Below are 14,765 nucleotides of genomic sequence, written 5' to 3' on the forward strand. Positions count from 1 at the left end.
GGAAAGTCATCTGGTGTTTTATTTTGGATGCCTACTGGAACCATCCTGTCCTGTTTTTGTAAATGTTTTGATATTGTCTGCTGTCTTCGGGGCTTTCAGTAGTTATTTTTCCCATTTATTGATTGTAGATTTGTTTGTTTTGCCTTTTTTTTTTTAAATTTGACTATGTCTGAGCAGGCAGACTGTGTGTTCTTTGTTGTTCGCTCGTCTGTGGGCACAATACTCTTCACTTCCTTCTCCAATTGGCAGGGTCAGTCATTCACTTGGGTATATGCCTAGGAGTGGAGTTTCTGGGTTATGTGGTAACTCTATTTTTAACATTTTGGTGAATTGCAAAGCTGTTTTCCAAAGCAGCTGCACCATTTTACATTTCCACTGACAATGAATGCGGTTCCAATTTCTCCATGTCTTCACAAACACTTGTTATTGTTTATTTTGTTGATTATTACCACCCTAGTGAGTGTGAGGAGTCCCTGACTCAACGGCAGTTTGTTAGTGAGGATGAAATATTATCTGACACTTATAATTTGCATTTCCCTAATGATAAGGAGCCCTGGTGGCACAGTGGTTAAGTGCTTGGCTGCTAATTGAAAGGTCAGCAGTTTGAACTCACCAGCTGCTCCCACAGGAGAAAGATGTAGCAGTCTTCTGTAAAGATTAAGCCAAACGAAACCCATTGATGTTGAGTGGATTCTGACTCATAGCAACCCTCTGAACTGCCCCATAGAATTTCCAAGGCTGTGAATCTTCATGGAAGCAGGATGCCACATTTTCCTCCTGCACAGTGGCTAGTGGGTTCAAAATGCCAGCCTTTCAGTTAGCAGCCGAATGCTTTACCATTACACCACCAGGGCTCAGCCTTGGAAACCCTATAGAGCACTTCTGCTCTGTCCTAGAGGACTGCTGTGAGCCTGAATCCACTTGACGGCAATGGATTTTAATGACTAATGATGCTGAGCCTTTTTTTCTTTTCATGGGCTTATTGGTCATTTGTATATGTTCTTTACATCAATGTCTAATTAAATTTTTTGCCCATTTTTAATTGGGTTGACTTTTTTATTGTTGAGTTGTAAGAGTTTTTTATGTATTCTGGATACAAGTCCCTTATCAGATATATGATTTTGGAATATACTCCCATTTTGTGAGTTGTCTTTTCACTTTCTAGATAGTGTTGTTTAAAGAACAAGTGTTTTTAATTTTTGGTGAACTCCAATTTTTCTATTTTTTCTTTTGTTGTGTGTGCTTTTTGTATCATATTAAGAAATCGCCATCTATTCCAAGGTCACAAAGAATTACACCAATGTTCCTTTTGAGTTTTAGTTTCAGCACTTAAATTTAGATTTTTTTAAAATCCATTTAGAGTTAATTTTTGCATATTGTGTGAGGTAAGCGTCCAATTTCATTCTTTTGCATGTGGATGTCTGGTTGTACCAGCTCTGTATTTTGAAAAGCTTATCCTTTCCCCCATTGAACTGCCTTGGCACTATTGTCTATAATCCATTCACTGTGAAGGTATGGATTTATTTGTGTACTCTCAATTTATTCTATTTATCAATATGTCTGTTCTTATGCCAGAACCACATTGTCTTCATTACTATAGTGTTGTAGTATGTTTTGAAATCAGGAAATATAAGCTCTTCAACGTTAATCTTCCTTTTCTTTTTTTATTGTACTTTAGATGAAGGTTTACAGAGCAAACTAGTTTCTCATTAAACAAATAATACACATACTGTTTTGTGACACTTGTTGTCAACCCCATGACATGTCAACAATCTCTCCTTCTCAACCTTGGGTTCCCCATTACCAGTTTTCCTGTCCCCTCCTGCCTTCTCATTCTTGCCCCGGGCTGGTGGGCCTATTTTGTCTCAGTTTGTTTTACGAGCCTGTCTAATCTTTGGCTGAAGGGTGAACTTCAGGAGTGACTTCATTACTGAGCTATAAGGGTGTCTTGGGGCCATATTCTCGGGGTTTGTCCAGTCTCTGTCAGACCAGTCAGTCTTTTCTTTCTTTCTTTTTTTTTTCTTTTGTGAGTTAAATTTTGTTCTACACTTTTCTCCCCCTCTTTCCGGGAACCTTTACTGTGATCCCTGTCAGAGCAGTCCGTAGTGGTAGCTGGACACGATCTAGCTGTGCTGGACTGAGTCTGGTGGAGGCTGTGGTAGTTGTGATCCAATAGTCCTTTGGACTAATCTTTCCCTTGTGTCTTTAGGTGTCTTCATTTCCCTTGCTCCAGATGGGGTGGGACCAGTGAAGAATCTTAGAGGACTGCACACAAACTTTTAAGACCTCAGACGCTACTCACCAAAGTACAATGTAGAACATTTTCTTCATAAATTATGTTATGCCAGTAGAGATAGATGTTCCCTGAGACCATGGTCTCCATAGCTCTCAGCCCAGTAATTTTGTCCCTCGGAAGGTTTGGAAATGTCTATGAAGCTTTCATGACCTTTGTGCCGACTTCCCCTTCACCAAAGTTACCACTTATCTATTGTCTATTTGGTGTTTGTCCCTCCCACCCCTCCCCTCCCTCGTAACTACCAAAGATTGGTTTATTTTTGTGTATAAACCTTTTCATGAGTTTTTATAGTAGTGGTCTCATATAATATTTGTCCTTTCATGATTGACTTATTTCACTCAGCATAATGCCCCCCAGATTCCTCCATGTTGTGAGATGCTTCGAAGATTCATCATTGTTCTTTATCCTTGTGTAGCATTCCATTGTGTGTATGTACTATAGTTTGTTTGTCCATTCATCTGTTGATGGCACCTAGGTTGCTTCCATCTTTTTGCTATTTGAATAGTGCTGCAGTGAACATGGGCGTGCATGTTTATCCGTGTGACTGCTCTTATTTCTCTAGGGTATATTCCTAGGAGTGGATCATATAGTATTTCTATTTCTAGCTTTTTAAGGAAGCATCATATCGTTTTCCAAAATGGTTGTACCATTTTGCATTCCCATCAGCAGGGCATAAGAGTTCAAATCTCCCCACAGCCTCTCCAACATTTGTTATTTCCAGTGTTTTTGATTCGTGCCAGTAATGCCAGGGTGAGATGGTATCTCATTGTGGTTTTGATTTGCATTTCTCTAATGACTAGTGATTGCGAACATTTTCACATGTATCTGTTAGCCGCTTGAATGTCTTCTTTGGTGAAGTGTCTGTTCATATCCATTACCCACTTTTTAATTGGATTATTTGTCTTTTTGTTGTAGAAGTGTTGGATTTTCCTGTAGATTTGAGAGATTAGACCTTTGTCGGATTTGTCATAGCCAAAAATGTTTTCTCAGTCTTTAGATTCTCTTTTTGTTCTTTTGGTGAATTCTTTTGATGAGCATAAATGTTTCATTTTTAGAAGATCACAGTTATCTAGCTTATCTTCTGGTGTTTGTGTGTTGTTAGTCATGGTTTGTATCCTGTTAATGCCATGTATTATGTCCTCTAGCGTTGACCCTATTTTTTCTTCTATGATGTTTGTATTTTTGGTTTATATTTAGGTCTTCGATTCATTTTGAATTAATTTTTGTGTATGGTGTGAGGTATGGGTCCTGTTTCATGTTTTTGCAGATGGACATCCAGTTTTGCTAGGACCATTTATTTAAAAAGACTGTCCTTTCCCCATTTGATGGACTTGGGACCTTTGTCAAAGACCAGGTGACCGTAGGTGGATGGATTTACATCTGGGTTCTCAATTCTGCTCCATTGGTCAAAGTATCTGTTGTTGTACCAGTAACAGGCTGTTTTGACTACTGTAGCTGTCTAGTAGGTTCTGAGGTCAGGTAGTGCGAATCCTCCTCCTTTATTCTTCTTCTTCATGGTGCTTTACTTATCCAGGGCCTCTTCCCTTTCCATATAAAGTTAACAATTAGTTTTTCCATTTCAGTAAAGAATGTTGTTGGTATCTGGATCGGGATTGCATTGTATTTGTAGATTGTTTTGGGTAGAATTGACATTTTCACAATGTTGAAAATCCATGAGCGTGGTATGTTTTTCCATTTATGTAGGTCTCTTTTGGTTTCTTGCACTATTGTTTTGTAGTTTTCTTAGTATAGGTCTTTTACATTCCTGGTTAGATTTATTCCTATTTTCTTTTTTCAGGGGCTATTATAAATGTTATTGTTTTCCTGATTTCCTTTGCATAGTTCCCTTTATTGGTATATATGAATTCTACTGATTTTTGTATGTTTACCTTGTATCCTGCTACTCTGATGAATCTATTAGTTCTAGTAGTTTTCTCGTGGAGTCTTTTGGGTTTTCTATGTATAGTATCATATCCTCCACAAATACAGTTTTTTTTTTTTAACCAATTTGGATGCCCTTTATTTCTTTTTCTTGCCTTATTGCTCTAGTTAGGACTTCCAGCACAATGTTAAATAGGAGTGGTGATAAACAGCGTCCTTGTCTTGTTCCCATTCTCAAGGGAAATATTTTCAGTCTCTCTTCATTGAGAAAGATATTGGCCATTGGTTTTGTATAGATGCCCTTTATTATGTTGAGGAATGTCCCTTCTATACCTATTTTATTGAGAGTTTTATCAGAAATGGGTGTTGGACTGTATTGAATGCCTTTTCTGCATCCATTGAGATGATCTTGTGATCCTTTTATTTATGTGGTGGATTATATTGATTGATTTTCTGATGTTGAACTATCCTTGCATACATGGTATGAATCCCACTTGGTCATGGTGTATTATTTTTTTGATACGATGCTGAATTCTATTTGCTAGAATTTTGTTGAGAATTTTTGCATCTATATTCAGGAGAGATATTGGTCTGTAATTTTATTTTTCATGGTGTCCTTGCCTGGTTTTGATATCAGGGTTACACTGGCTTTCTAGAATGAATATGGAAGTGTCCCTTCCTTTTCTATATTCTGAAATAGTTTGAGTAGTACTGGTGTGAGCTCTTCTCTGAATGTTTGGTAGAATTCTCCAATAAATTCATCTAGGTCAGGACTTTTTTTGTTGGGAGTTTTTTTTTATTACCTTTTCAATCTCTTCTCTTGTTATGGGTCTGTTCAGATTTTCTACCTCAGTTTGTATTAGTTTAGGTAGGTAGTGTGTTTCTAGAAATTTGTCCATTTCCTCTAGGTTTTCAAATTTGTTGGAGTACCGTTTTTCATAGCACTCTCTTGTAATTCTTTTTATTTCATTTAGGTCTGTTGTAATGTCCACCATTTAATTTCTTAATTGGGTTATTTACATCCTCTCCTGTTTTTCTTTTGTGAACTTTGCCAGTGGTTTGTTGATTTTGTTGATCCTTTCAAAGAATCAACTTTTGGTTTTGTTGACTCTTCTGTTGTTTTTCTATTCTCTATTTCATTTATTTCTGCTCTAATCTTTATTATACCCTTTCTTCTGGTGGCTGTGGGCTTCTTTTGCTGTTCTCTTTCTATTTGTTTGAGTTGTAAAGCTAATATTTTGATATTGTTGCTTTCTTCTTTTTTGATATGTGCATCTATTGGTATAAATTGATCTCTAAGCACTGTGTTTGCTGTGTCCCAAAAGTTTTGGTATGATGTGTTTTCATTCTCCTTTGATTCTAGGAATTTCTTAATTCCATCTTTGCTTTCTTCTATTACCCAGTGTTTTTTAAGCAAGGTGTTATTCAGTTTCCATGTATTTGATTTTTTTCCTTGCTTTTCCCACTATTAATTTCTACTTTTATGGTGTTGTGATCAGAGAAGTTGCTTTGTGTTATCTCAATGTTTTGGATTTTGTTGAGGGTTGCTTTGTGGCCTATGATGTGGTCTATTCTGGAGCGTGTTCCATGTTCATTGGAAAAGAATGTATACTTTGCTGCTGTTCAGTGGAGTGTTCTATATATGTCTATTAGGTCAAGTTCGTTCATTGTGGCCTTTAGATCTTCTCTATTTTTCTTGAGTTTCTTTGTAGATGTTCTGTCCTTTACTGAGAGTGGTGTGTTGAAGTCTACTACTATTATTGTGGAACTGTCAATTTCTCTTTTCAGTGCTGTTAGAGTTTATGTATTTTAGAGCCCTGTCATTTGCTGTGTTGATATTTATTATGGTTATGTGATCATGCAGGATTGTCCCTTTAATCATTATATAATGTCCTTCCTTGTCTTTTATGGTGGAATTTGCCTTAACGTCATTTTTTTACTGAGATTAGTATTGACACTCCTGCTCTTTTTTGATTGCTGTTTACTTGTAATTTTTTTTCCATCTTTGATTTTTAATATACTTATGTCTTTGTTTCTAAGCTGTGCCTCTTGTAGACAGCGTATTAATGGGTCATGTTTTTTATCCATTCTGTCATTCTCTGTCTCTTTACGGGTGCAGTTAAGCCATTTACATTTAGTATGATTATCGATAGGAGTGAGTTTATTGCTGTCATTTTGTAGTGCTTTTTTTGTGGTGCTGATGTTTTCTTTGTTCCTGTTACTCTTCTGCGCTGTGTCCCTTTTGTTTGTGGAATTTTAGTTTCTTTGGTTTTTGTAGATTTTATATTTACTGAGACTTTATGTTTTTCTTCTTTATTTTGATGAGTAGGTTTGTTAACATTCTTTGTGGTTACTTGACATTTACCCCATCTTTCTAAGTTTGAACCAGTCTTTTATTACTTGATATCGCCTTGACTTCCTCTCTATTTGAAAGTTCTATACCTACACCATTTATTCCCCCTTTTATTGTTCTAACATAGTTGTCATTTACAGATTGACATTTCTGGTTCTCTGTTGTAAATATTTTAGTTTTGTTTTATCCTTGAGAGTTCATTACCTAGGATGGTATCTGGCTGATGTTGTCCTGTGTCCTAGCTTCAGTTTGTTGTCTGATGTTGTTGGTCCTCTAACCAAAGGACTCCTTTTAATTATTCTTGTAAATCTGGTATGGTTTTTACCTATTCCCTTAATTTCTGTTTATCCGGAACTGTCCTAATTTTGCCAAACAGGGCAGAAGGGTGAAGGGTGGGAAAGCATGTATCTCTGGTTACCAGGTGCTCTATCTCCTGTTAGGAGCTCCATGAAGTTGCCTTCCCGTACTCCCTGTATGGGGTTGTTCCTGGCCCTGCTCTAAGATGGTGAAGCTGTACTTTGTTAGCTGGAAGGGGACTTCCACTCCATAGCTCTCCTAGTTTTCTGTTCTCTGTCAGTTTCTTCTTCCATTTGGTGCTTGATCTAATTCTTTATCCCCTCATTTGATGGTTACGGTTCCAGAATTGACATTTGTATCTGCTTTACTTAGTTTTTCTGGACTTTGCTGCAGAGGGACAGCATGGTGCTTGTCTCTGTAATGCCATGTTGGCTCCACCTTCTTGAAAACTGAACATTTAGATAATATATTGTACCAACTCTAGATACTGATCCCCATCCTCTTCCTCCAGGTGAAAGTAGTTGTTATTGTTTGTTTGCTTTTTTGTTTATTTGCTTAATGACTTGGCTGAACCAATTCTTCGAAGTATCTTTCCCCCAAAGTGCAGCTTCTGGCATCCATGTTCATATTCTTTCTGTTATTTTCATCTTTCAGCCTGGCTACCGAGTGGTTGTTCCTGGGCCAGTAAAAGCCACGTATTGGTCAAAAGTTGTGTTTATGTGCCTTAACCTGTTAGATTTTTACATTGTATTGTTACATCTATGTGTGGCTTGGAAGCTGCTATCACAATTTAGGAAACTTACATTTCATTGCCTCATGTTTACCAGGGACTAGTAGATTGTAAGTTCCCTCTGATTTTCCCTGAGAGGGAGCAACCTTGGGCAATACACATAGTCTTCCAGACTGCCAGGGGTGAGTGTGATTTGATTTTGCAGTCCAGCTTCCTAGAAGTCACCCCTTGGTCAGAGTAATTTATTCTTCAGTCTTTGTTCAGTCAGAAGTATTTAGGCTGCTTCTGCAATGAGTCTTCTGCCCTTTGTTGATAGGCCTGTAAGCAGCTTGTGGAGTGCTTTCAAGTCCGCCCCACGTTGTTCTGATTGCTCCTGAGTAGGTGTAGCTTAACACATACACACAGCCTTCTCGACCCTCAGAGCTGACTTTGATCCCAGGAGGGCTCTTCTTGTCTGCCTTTCCCCCTATTTTCTCTATTAAACTCCTAGCTCTGCTCTGACATTTTGCTTATATCATGGAGATACCAGATTCCTCTTAATGGCTCTCACTGAGGTCTCCATTGTTTTCAACAATCTTCTTAGACATGGTGTTCTTCAATATCTGTTCCAAATAAAGTTTTCCATTAGGCAGAATTGTGGAGCTCTTTGACATCATGACTTGCCTTTCACCCTGGGTAGAGTCCCTGTGCCATTGCACCATAGCTGGGGTAAGGACATGCTTTTTCAAAGTGACACCACTGCTCTACAAATGGACACTTACGGTGAGGAACCAACCCTTGGTATTCTAGGCATACTGAGGTGGAGATGATTAGGGACCAGTGTTCTTGACCTGGGGCACTTAGGGTATTTGTGCTACAAGTGAGGGCTGACTGGAGAAAATGAGCCCAGATTTCTCAGCCACTCTTGCCTGGAATAGAGCTTCTTCAACATGGGGTTGAGGGGGATGAGAAACACAGGCAGTCTGCTCCACTTGGGGTGAAACCATAGCCCCAGACAGAAAGTTGAGGGGAGAAGTCCCTGTCTTCTTGGCTGCACCTGCCCAGAGTAGAGCTTGCGAAACATGGAGCTGGGGGAGAGGGGTAAGGGAGCAAATTGTGGCTCAAATGCCATAGACTTTCACTATTCTTACCAATGTTTAATAGATTTTCTTTAATGAATGTTTTTCTATTTGCTGTCTGATCTTAGGACAATTTCCAGAGACATTTTAAATCATTGTGTTTTTGTTTTTATAAATTTCACAGGCTAGATTGTTGTTTTGCTGGAGAGAAGGTCTGCTGAGCTCCTTACTCTTCCATTCTGGAAGTACTACCCCCTTTCATAAGCTTCTTAGTGTTTAGTCTGTTAAAATGATGAGTTGTATTGATTGATAAATCTGGCTAGAACTATATTAACTTTATTGATTGTCTCTAAGAACTAGCTTTTGGTTTAATTGGTTTTTCTCTACTGTTTTTCTGTTTTCTATGTCACTGATTTCTTCTCTTATCATATTCCACCCCTCATGCTGGTTTTCCACCTAATTTTAGTCTCCTTTTCTAGTTCTAATTCTGGAGACTTAATTCATTGATTTTAGACCATTTTCTTTTTTTTCTAATATAAGCTTTTAATGTTACAAATTTCCGCTTAAGTACTGCTTTAGCTGTATCTCAAAATTTTTATTGGTTATGTTTTCACTTGTATACAATTCAAAATGTTTTCTAATTTCCCTTGTCATTTCTTCTTTGACCCATAGGTAATTTAGTTTTGTGTTATTTAATTTTCCAGATATCTTTCTGTTATTGTTTTTATTTCCATTATGGTCAGAGAACATAGTTTGTATGCTTTAAATCATTTTAAATTTATTGAGACTTGTTTTATGGCTTGCAATATAATCTCTCTTGGTAAACTTTCCACATGCCCTTGAAAAGAATGTATATTCTACTGTTGTTGGGTGGATGTTTATAAATGTCATTTAGGTCAATTTGGTTAAGTGTTTTAGTGACATCTTGTGTATCTTTACTGATTTTCTATTTCTTCTATCAATTATTGAGAAAACCACAACAAACTCTCCAACTATAATTATGGATTTGTCCAATTATCATTTTAGTTCTAATCAGTTTTTGTTTCATGTATTTTGAATTTGTGTTAGGAAGTGCATAAACATTTTGGATTGTTATGTCCTATTGATGAATAAACATTCAGAAGTTTTACATCTTATTGAAGAATCGGCCCCTTTATTATTATAAAATGATCCTCTTAATCCCTGCTAATACTTTTTGTTTTGGAGGCTATTTTATCTAATATTGCTATAAATACTCCAGCTATCTTTTGATTATGGATTCATTGTAAATATTTTCACCCTTATACTTTTAATCTATCAGTGTCTTTATATTTAAACTGTATTTTTTTTGGGGGGGGTAAGTAGCTTATAATTAGGTCTTGCATTGTTATCCAGTATAACAATCTTTGCCTTTTAACTGAAGTGTTTAGATCTTTTATATTTAATGGGGTTATGCATATAGTTGGGTTTAAGTCTGCCATCTTGCTGTTTGTTTTCCATTTATCCCATGTTTTCTTTGTTCCCCTTTTCTCTTTTGCTTTCTTTCCTGATTATTTTTATGATTCATTTTGTATGTTTTACTGGTTTATTAAGATACACCAATTTTTTATGGATTTTCTAGGGTTTACAGTAGTCTTCCTTAATTTATCACAGTCTACCTTCAAATAATATTATATTCCACCATGTTATTTCCATTAAAATAGCATAAAAACCTCATAATAGCTTAATTCAATTTCCCCCTCACAATTTTTGTGCTATTTTTGTCATATATTTACCTTTACATATGTTATGAACCCCTAAATGCATTGCTGTTATTTTTGCCTTAAACAACAGATTATCTTTTAAAGACATTTTAAAAATAAGAAAGACAATTTTTAAAATTTATGCACATATGTACATTTTCTAGTACTATTCATTCCTTGTAAGTCCAAATTTCCATCTGGTATCATTTTCCTTCTGCCTGAGGGATTTCCTTAACATTAACTTGTATTCTCTGCTGCTAAAGATTTCTCTTGGCTTTTTATAATGGAAAATAACATTTATTTTGCCTTTATTACTGAAAGATTTTTTTCTGTGTATAGAATACTAAACTGACAGGTTTTTTCTTTCAGTGTTTTAAAGATGTCACTCATTGTCTTCTTCCATTGTGTCTGATGAGAAATCTGCTGTTAATTTTATGATTGTTACTGTTTTAGAACTGTTTTTTTCTCTGGTTGTTTTTAAGATTCTCTTTTTATCATTGGTTTTCAGGGATGTGAAAATGATTTACCTCTCTGTGGTTTTCTTCATGTTTTTCTTTTTCTTGAGGTTCTTGAATCTGTGTGTTTATAGTTTTCACCAAATTTGGAAACACTTTGGTCATTATTCAGCTTTTTTCTGTCTCCTGCCAAATCTCCAAGACTTCATTTACACATCTGTGAGGGTGCTTGATATTTTTCACAGCTTATTCATGCACTGTATATTTTTTCATCTTTTTTCTCTCTAATTTTGGATAATTTATCTTGCTGTTTTCAAATTCATTATTTCTTCTGCAGTGCCTAATCTGGTGAGGTAATGCCATCCAATGTATCTTTCATCATTTAAAGTCTTAATGTAGATCTTTTTTATATTTTCCATTACTCTCTTCATCATGCTTTCCTCTAATTTCTTCAACATGTTGTTGTTGTGTCCCTTGGAGTTGATTCCAACTCAACGACCCTACAGGACAGAGTAGAACCACCTCATAGGGTTTGCTAGACTGTAATCTTTATGGGAGCACATCACCAGGTCTTTTCTCCCAGGGAGTCACTAGTGGGTTAGAACCACCAACATTTTGGTTAGCAGATGAGTGCTTTAACCATTGCATCACCAGGGCTCCTTAATGTCTTCAACATACAGAGTATATTTTGTATATTTCTAGTAGCTTCTCCATTATCCACTCATTTTATTTGTGTCATTTCTTGATCTGCTTTTACTAATTTATTTTTCTCCTATATTGGTCATATAGTCTCGCTTCATTGCATGTTTACTAATTCTTCATAGAATGCCACATAGAGTGATTATATATAGATGAGTTCTAGATTTTTTTGATATTACTTTAAATATTTTAAGTTTTTTTTCTGAGAAGTTACTTCGAAACAGTTTAACACTTTCAAGTCTTGCTTTTAAACTCCCCTAGAGACATCTGTAAACCCATTGCCGTCGAGTTGATTCTGACTCCAAGTGACCCTATGAGATAAAGTAGAACTGCCCCATGGAGTTCCCAAGGCTGTAATCTTTACAGAAGCATCCTGCCACATCTTTATCCTATGACGAGGCTGGTGGATTCAAACAACAGCCCTTTTGGTTAGCAGTTGAGTGCTTAACCACTGCACAACCAGGGTTCCAGAGAAGCCTGTAGTCTAGGGATAATTTCATCCCACTATTAAGGCAATATTCTTCTATGATCTCTACCTCATTCCCCATGTATTAGCAGGTCTTTCCACTCTGGTTAGTAGAATAAAAACTATTCCCTTTTCTGTGTCAGCTACAGGTATTGCTAGTTTGCTATTTTCTTGTGGTTCTTTCCCAGCTTCAATAGTTTCTTCACATGCATACACTGATCAGTACTCAGCCAAAGTCTCACAGAAAACCTTTTACAGGTCTACTGACTTCTCTATATAGCTGTCTTCTGTAAGGGACTCTGTCCTAAAAATTCTGGCTGCCTTTGACTATCTTTACTCTAAATTCTGTCTCCTCAACTTGATGAGACTGCTAGGATCTGTTCGGCTTCACTTCCTCTGTCCTGTAACCAGTAAAATCTTACCAGTTAGTGAGTTGGACCATTTTAGCATTCATGTTTTTGTTTCCCTTCTCTGGGTCACTGTCATGTACTGCCAGTGATCCATCATGGCCAGAAGCTAAAGTCTCTCCTTCTTATTCTCTTATAAGTAATACTAGTAAATCTTTGCCCATTGAGAGGAAATTTTATGTTTAGAAACATTTAAAAGTCATTCAGAGTTGGTTTACAAGGGGAATCAAACTAGGAGTTACTAAAGAATGAAAGTTATTTCTTGTGCAGCCTGTTAATCTTTTTTTTTTCTTTCCTACATAGGTACAGGACACAATATCCAATTCTAGGCCTCCTGTATGATGACTATGAATATATCCCACCAGGCAGTGACACACAGACTATTGTGATTGAGAAAACAGAAGACAAATGGACTTGTGTAAGTTCACTTGGACATTTCTAGTACAATTCTGAGTATATCTTGTTAACATCCTTGAACAACTAAGGTAAAACATTATCAAAATGAACTAGAGTTTTTTTTTTTTTTTTCCGTCAAGGCTTTTTTGCATTTCCCTTACTATATATAGTGAAAAATAAGAAAGTTTGGGAAGATTTGTACATGCGATAATATAACTGATTACCCAAACTCCAAACTCCAATAAACTAGATATGAGTTCTATCCCACGATTATCCATTTTTACCCCAAAGGGTAAGAAAGTTAACACTGGAAACATCTGAATTTTATTTCTTTTCTTGCATAACTCAGGATTTACTGAACTGATTTTATTCAAATTTTCATAAAAAAAGTTTCCTTTTTTCTAAAGCAGGTAGTAAATGTTATAGACAATTATGAAGGAGCGTGGAGGATAGAAAAGAAGCATGTTTTAACAGAATTTGTCTTGTGATCTTGAATATGGTACTCATTCCTGCAGATTATAAATTGTTAGGATTTTAAAAAGAGGGAAGGTGTGTCTGTCTTTGTCACTAGACTGTAAGATCTTCTAGCTTTAAAATCCCACATTTATAATGAGGCTGAAAAGTACCTTAAAGCTCATTTATGCTAACATCTACCTTCTACAACATCCCCCAAGATGACCAGGTGGCAAAGAACTCAATACCATTCTAAGTGGTCCAATCCATTGCTAAGAAGACTGCTTACTATAACCCTCCTCTCATAAAAGACCAAAAGCTACTTTCCTAAATCTTTTACTTATTGATCTATTAACTTTTAAAATAGTGATTATCAAACAGGGGGTACATTTTCCCTAGCAAAATTGTTCTTTACTAGGGGAAATTTTGCCCTCAGGGGACATCTGTCACAATTGGGGGAGGGGAGTGCTATTGGCATTTACTGAGTAGAGGCCAGGGATGCTGCTAAACAGTCTATAATGCACAGGACACACCCAACAACAATTATCCAGCTCAAAATATTAATAGTGCCAAAGGTTGAGAAGCCCTGCTAGCACATCAGAATGCCCTAGGGTTTTTTTTTTTTTTCCTAATTATATACTCCTACACTGCTGCCAGAGTCCCTGGGTGGTGCAGATGGTTAAAGAGCTTGACTGCTAACAAAAAGATTGGAAGTTCCAGTCCATCCCAAGATACACTGGAAGAAAGGCCTGGCAATCTACTTCCAAAAAATCAGCCACTGAAATAGTAATCTCAGGTAAAATAGACTTTAAAACAAAATCTACCATAAAAGACAAAGAAGGACATTATAAAATGATTAAAGGGACAATGCACCATGAACACAAAACCATGACAAATATCTACACACCCAATGACAGGGCTCCAAAATACATAAAACAAACTCTAACAGCACTGAAAAGAAACATTGACAGTTCCACAATAATAGTGGGAGACTTCAACACACCACTCTCAGTAAAGGACAGAACATCTACAAAGAAACTCAGAAAAGATACAGAAGAGCCAAAGGCCACAATCAACCAACTTGACCTCATAGACATATATAGAACACTCCACTCAACAGCAGCAAAGTACACATTCTTTTCAAATGCACATGGAACATTCTGCAGAATAGACCACATCATAGGCCACAAAGCAACCCTCAACAAAATCCAAAACATTGAGATAATACAAATTACCTTTTCTGTTCACAGTGCCATCAAAGTAGAAATTAATAACAGGAAGAGTAAGGAAAAAAAATAAAAAACATGGAAACTGAATAACACCTTGCTTAAAACCACTGGGTAATAGAAGAAATCAAAGATGGAAACAAAACATTACTAGAATCAAAGAGAATGAAAACACATCATACCAAAACCTTTGGGACACAGCAAAGGCAGTGCTCAGAGATAAATTTTTACCAATAAATGCACACATCAAAAAATAAGAAAGGAACAAAATCAAAACATGAGCTACAACTCAAACAAATAGAAAGAGAACAGCAAAAAAAAAAAAAA

At 36.5% G+C, this 14,765-nt stretch overlaps 1 protein-coding gene across 1 annotated transcript in view; it reads left to right on the forward strand.

Moving 5' to 3' along the window:
• Window positions 1-12,805, forward strand: part of POF1B (POF1B actin binding protein) — a 107,383-nt gene extending 94,578 nt beyond the window's left edge. The window contains exon 16 of the mRNA XM_004378873.1: window positions 12,667-12,805. Within this exon, the coding sequence (XP_004378930.1) occupies window positions 12,667-12,805 (139 nt within the window). The remainder of the gene's footprint in view (window positions 1-12,666) is intronic.
• Window positions 12,806-14,765: the final 1,960 nt, after the last annotated feature.

Source organism: Trichechus manatus, unplaced genomic scaffold, assembly GCF_000243295.1.
Source record: "Trichechus manatus latirostris isolate Lorelei unplaced genomic scaffold, TriManLat1.0 scaffold00060, whole genome shotgun sequence".
In the NCBI taxonomy this organism is placed as follows: domain Eukaryota; kingdom Metazoa; phylum Chordata; class Mammalia; order Sirenia; family Trichechidae; genus Trichechus; species Trichechus manatus.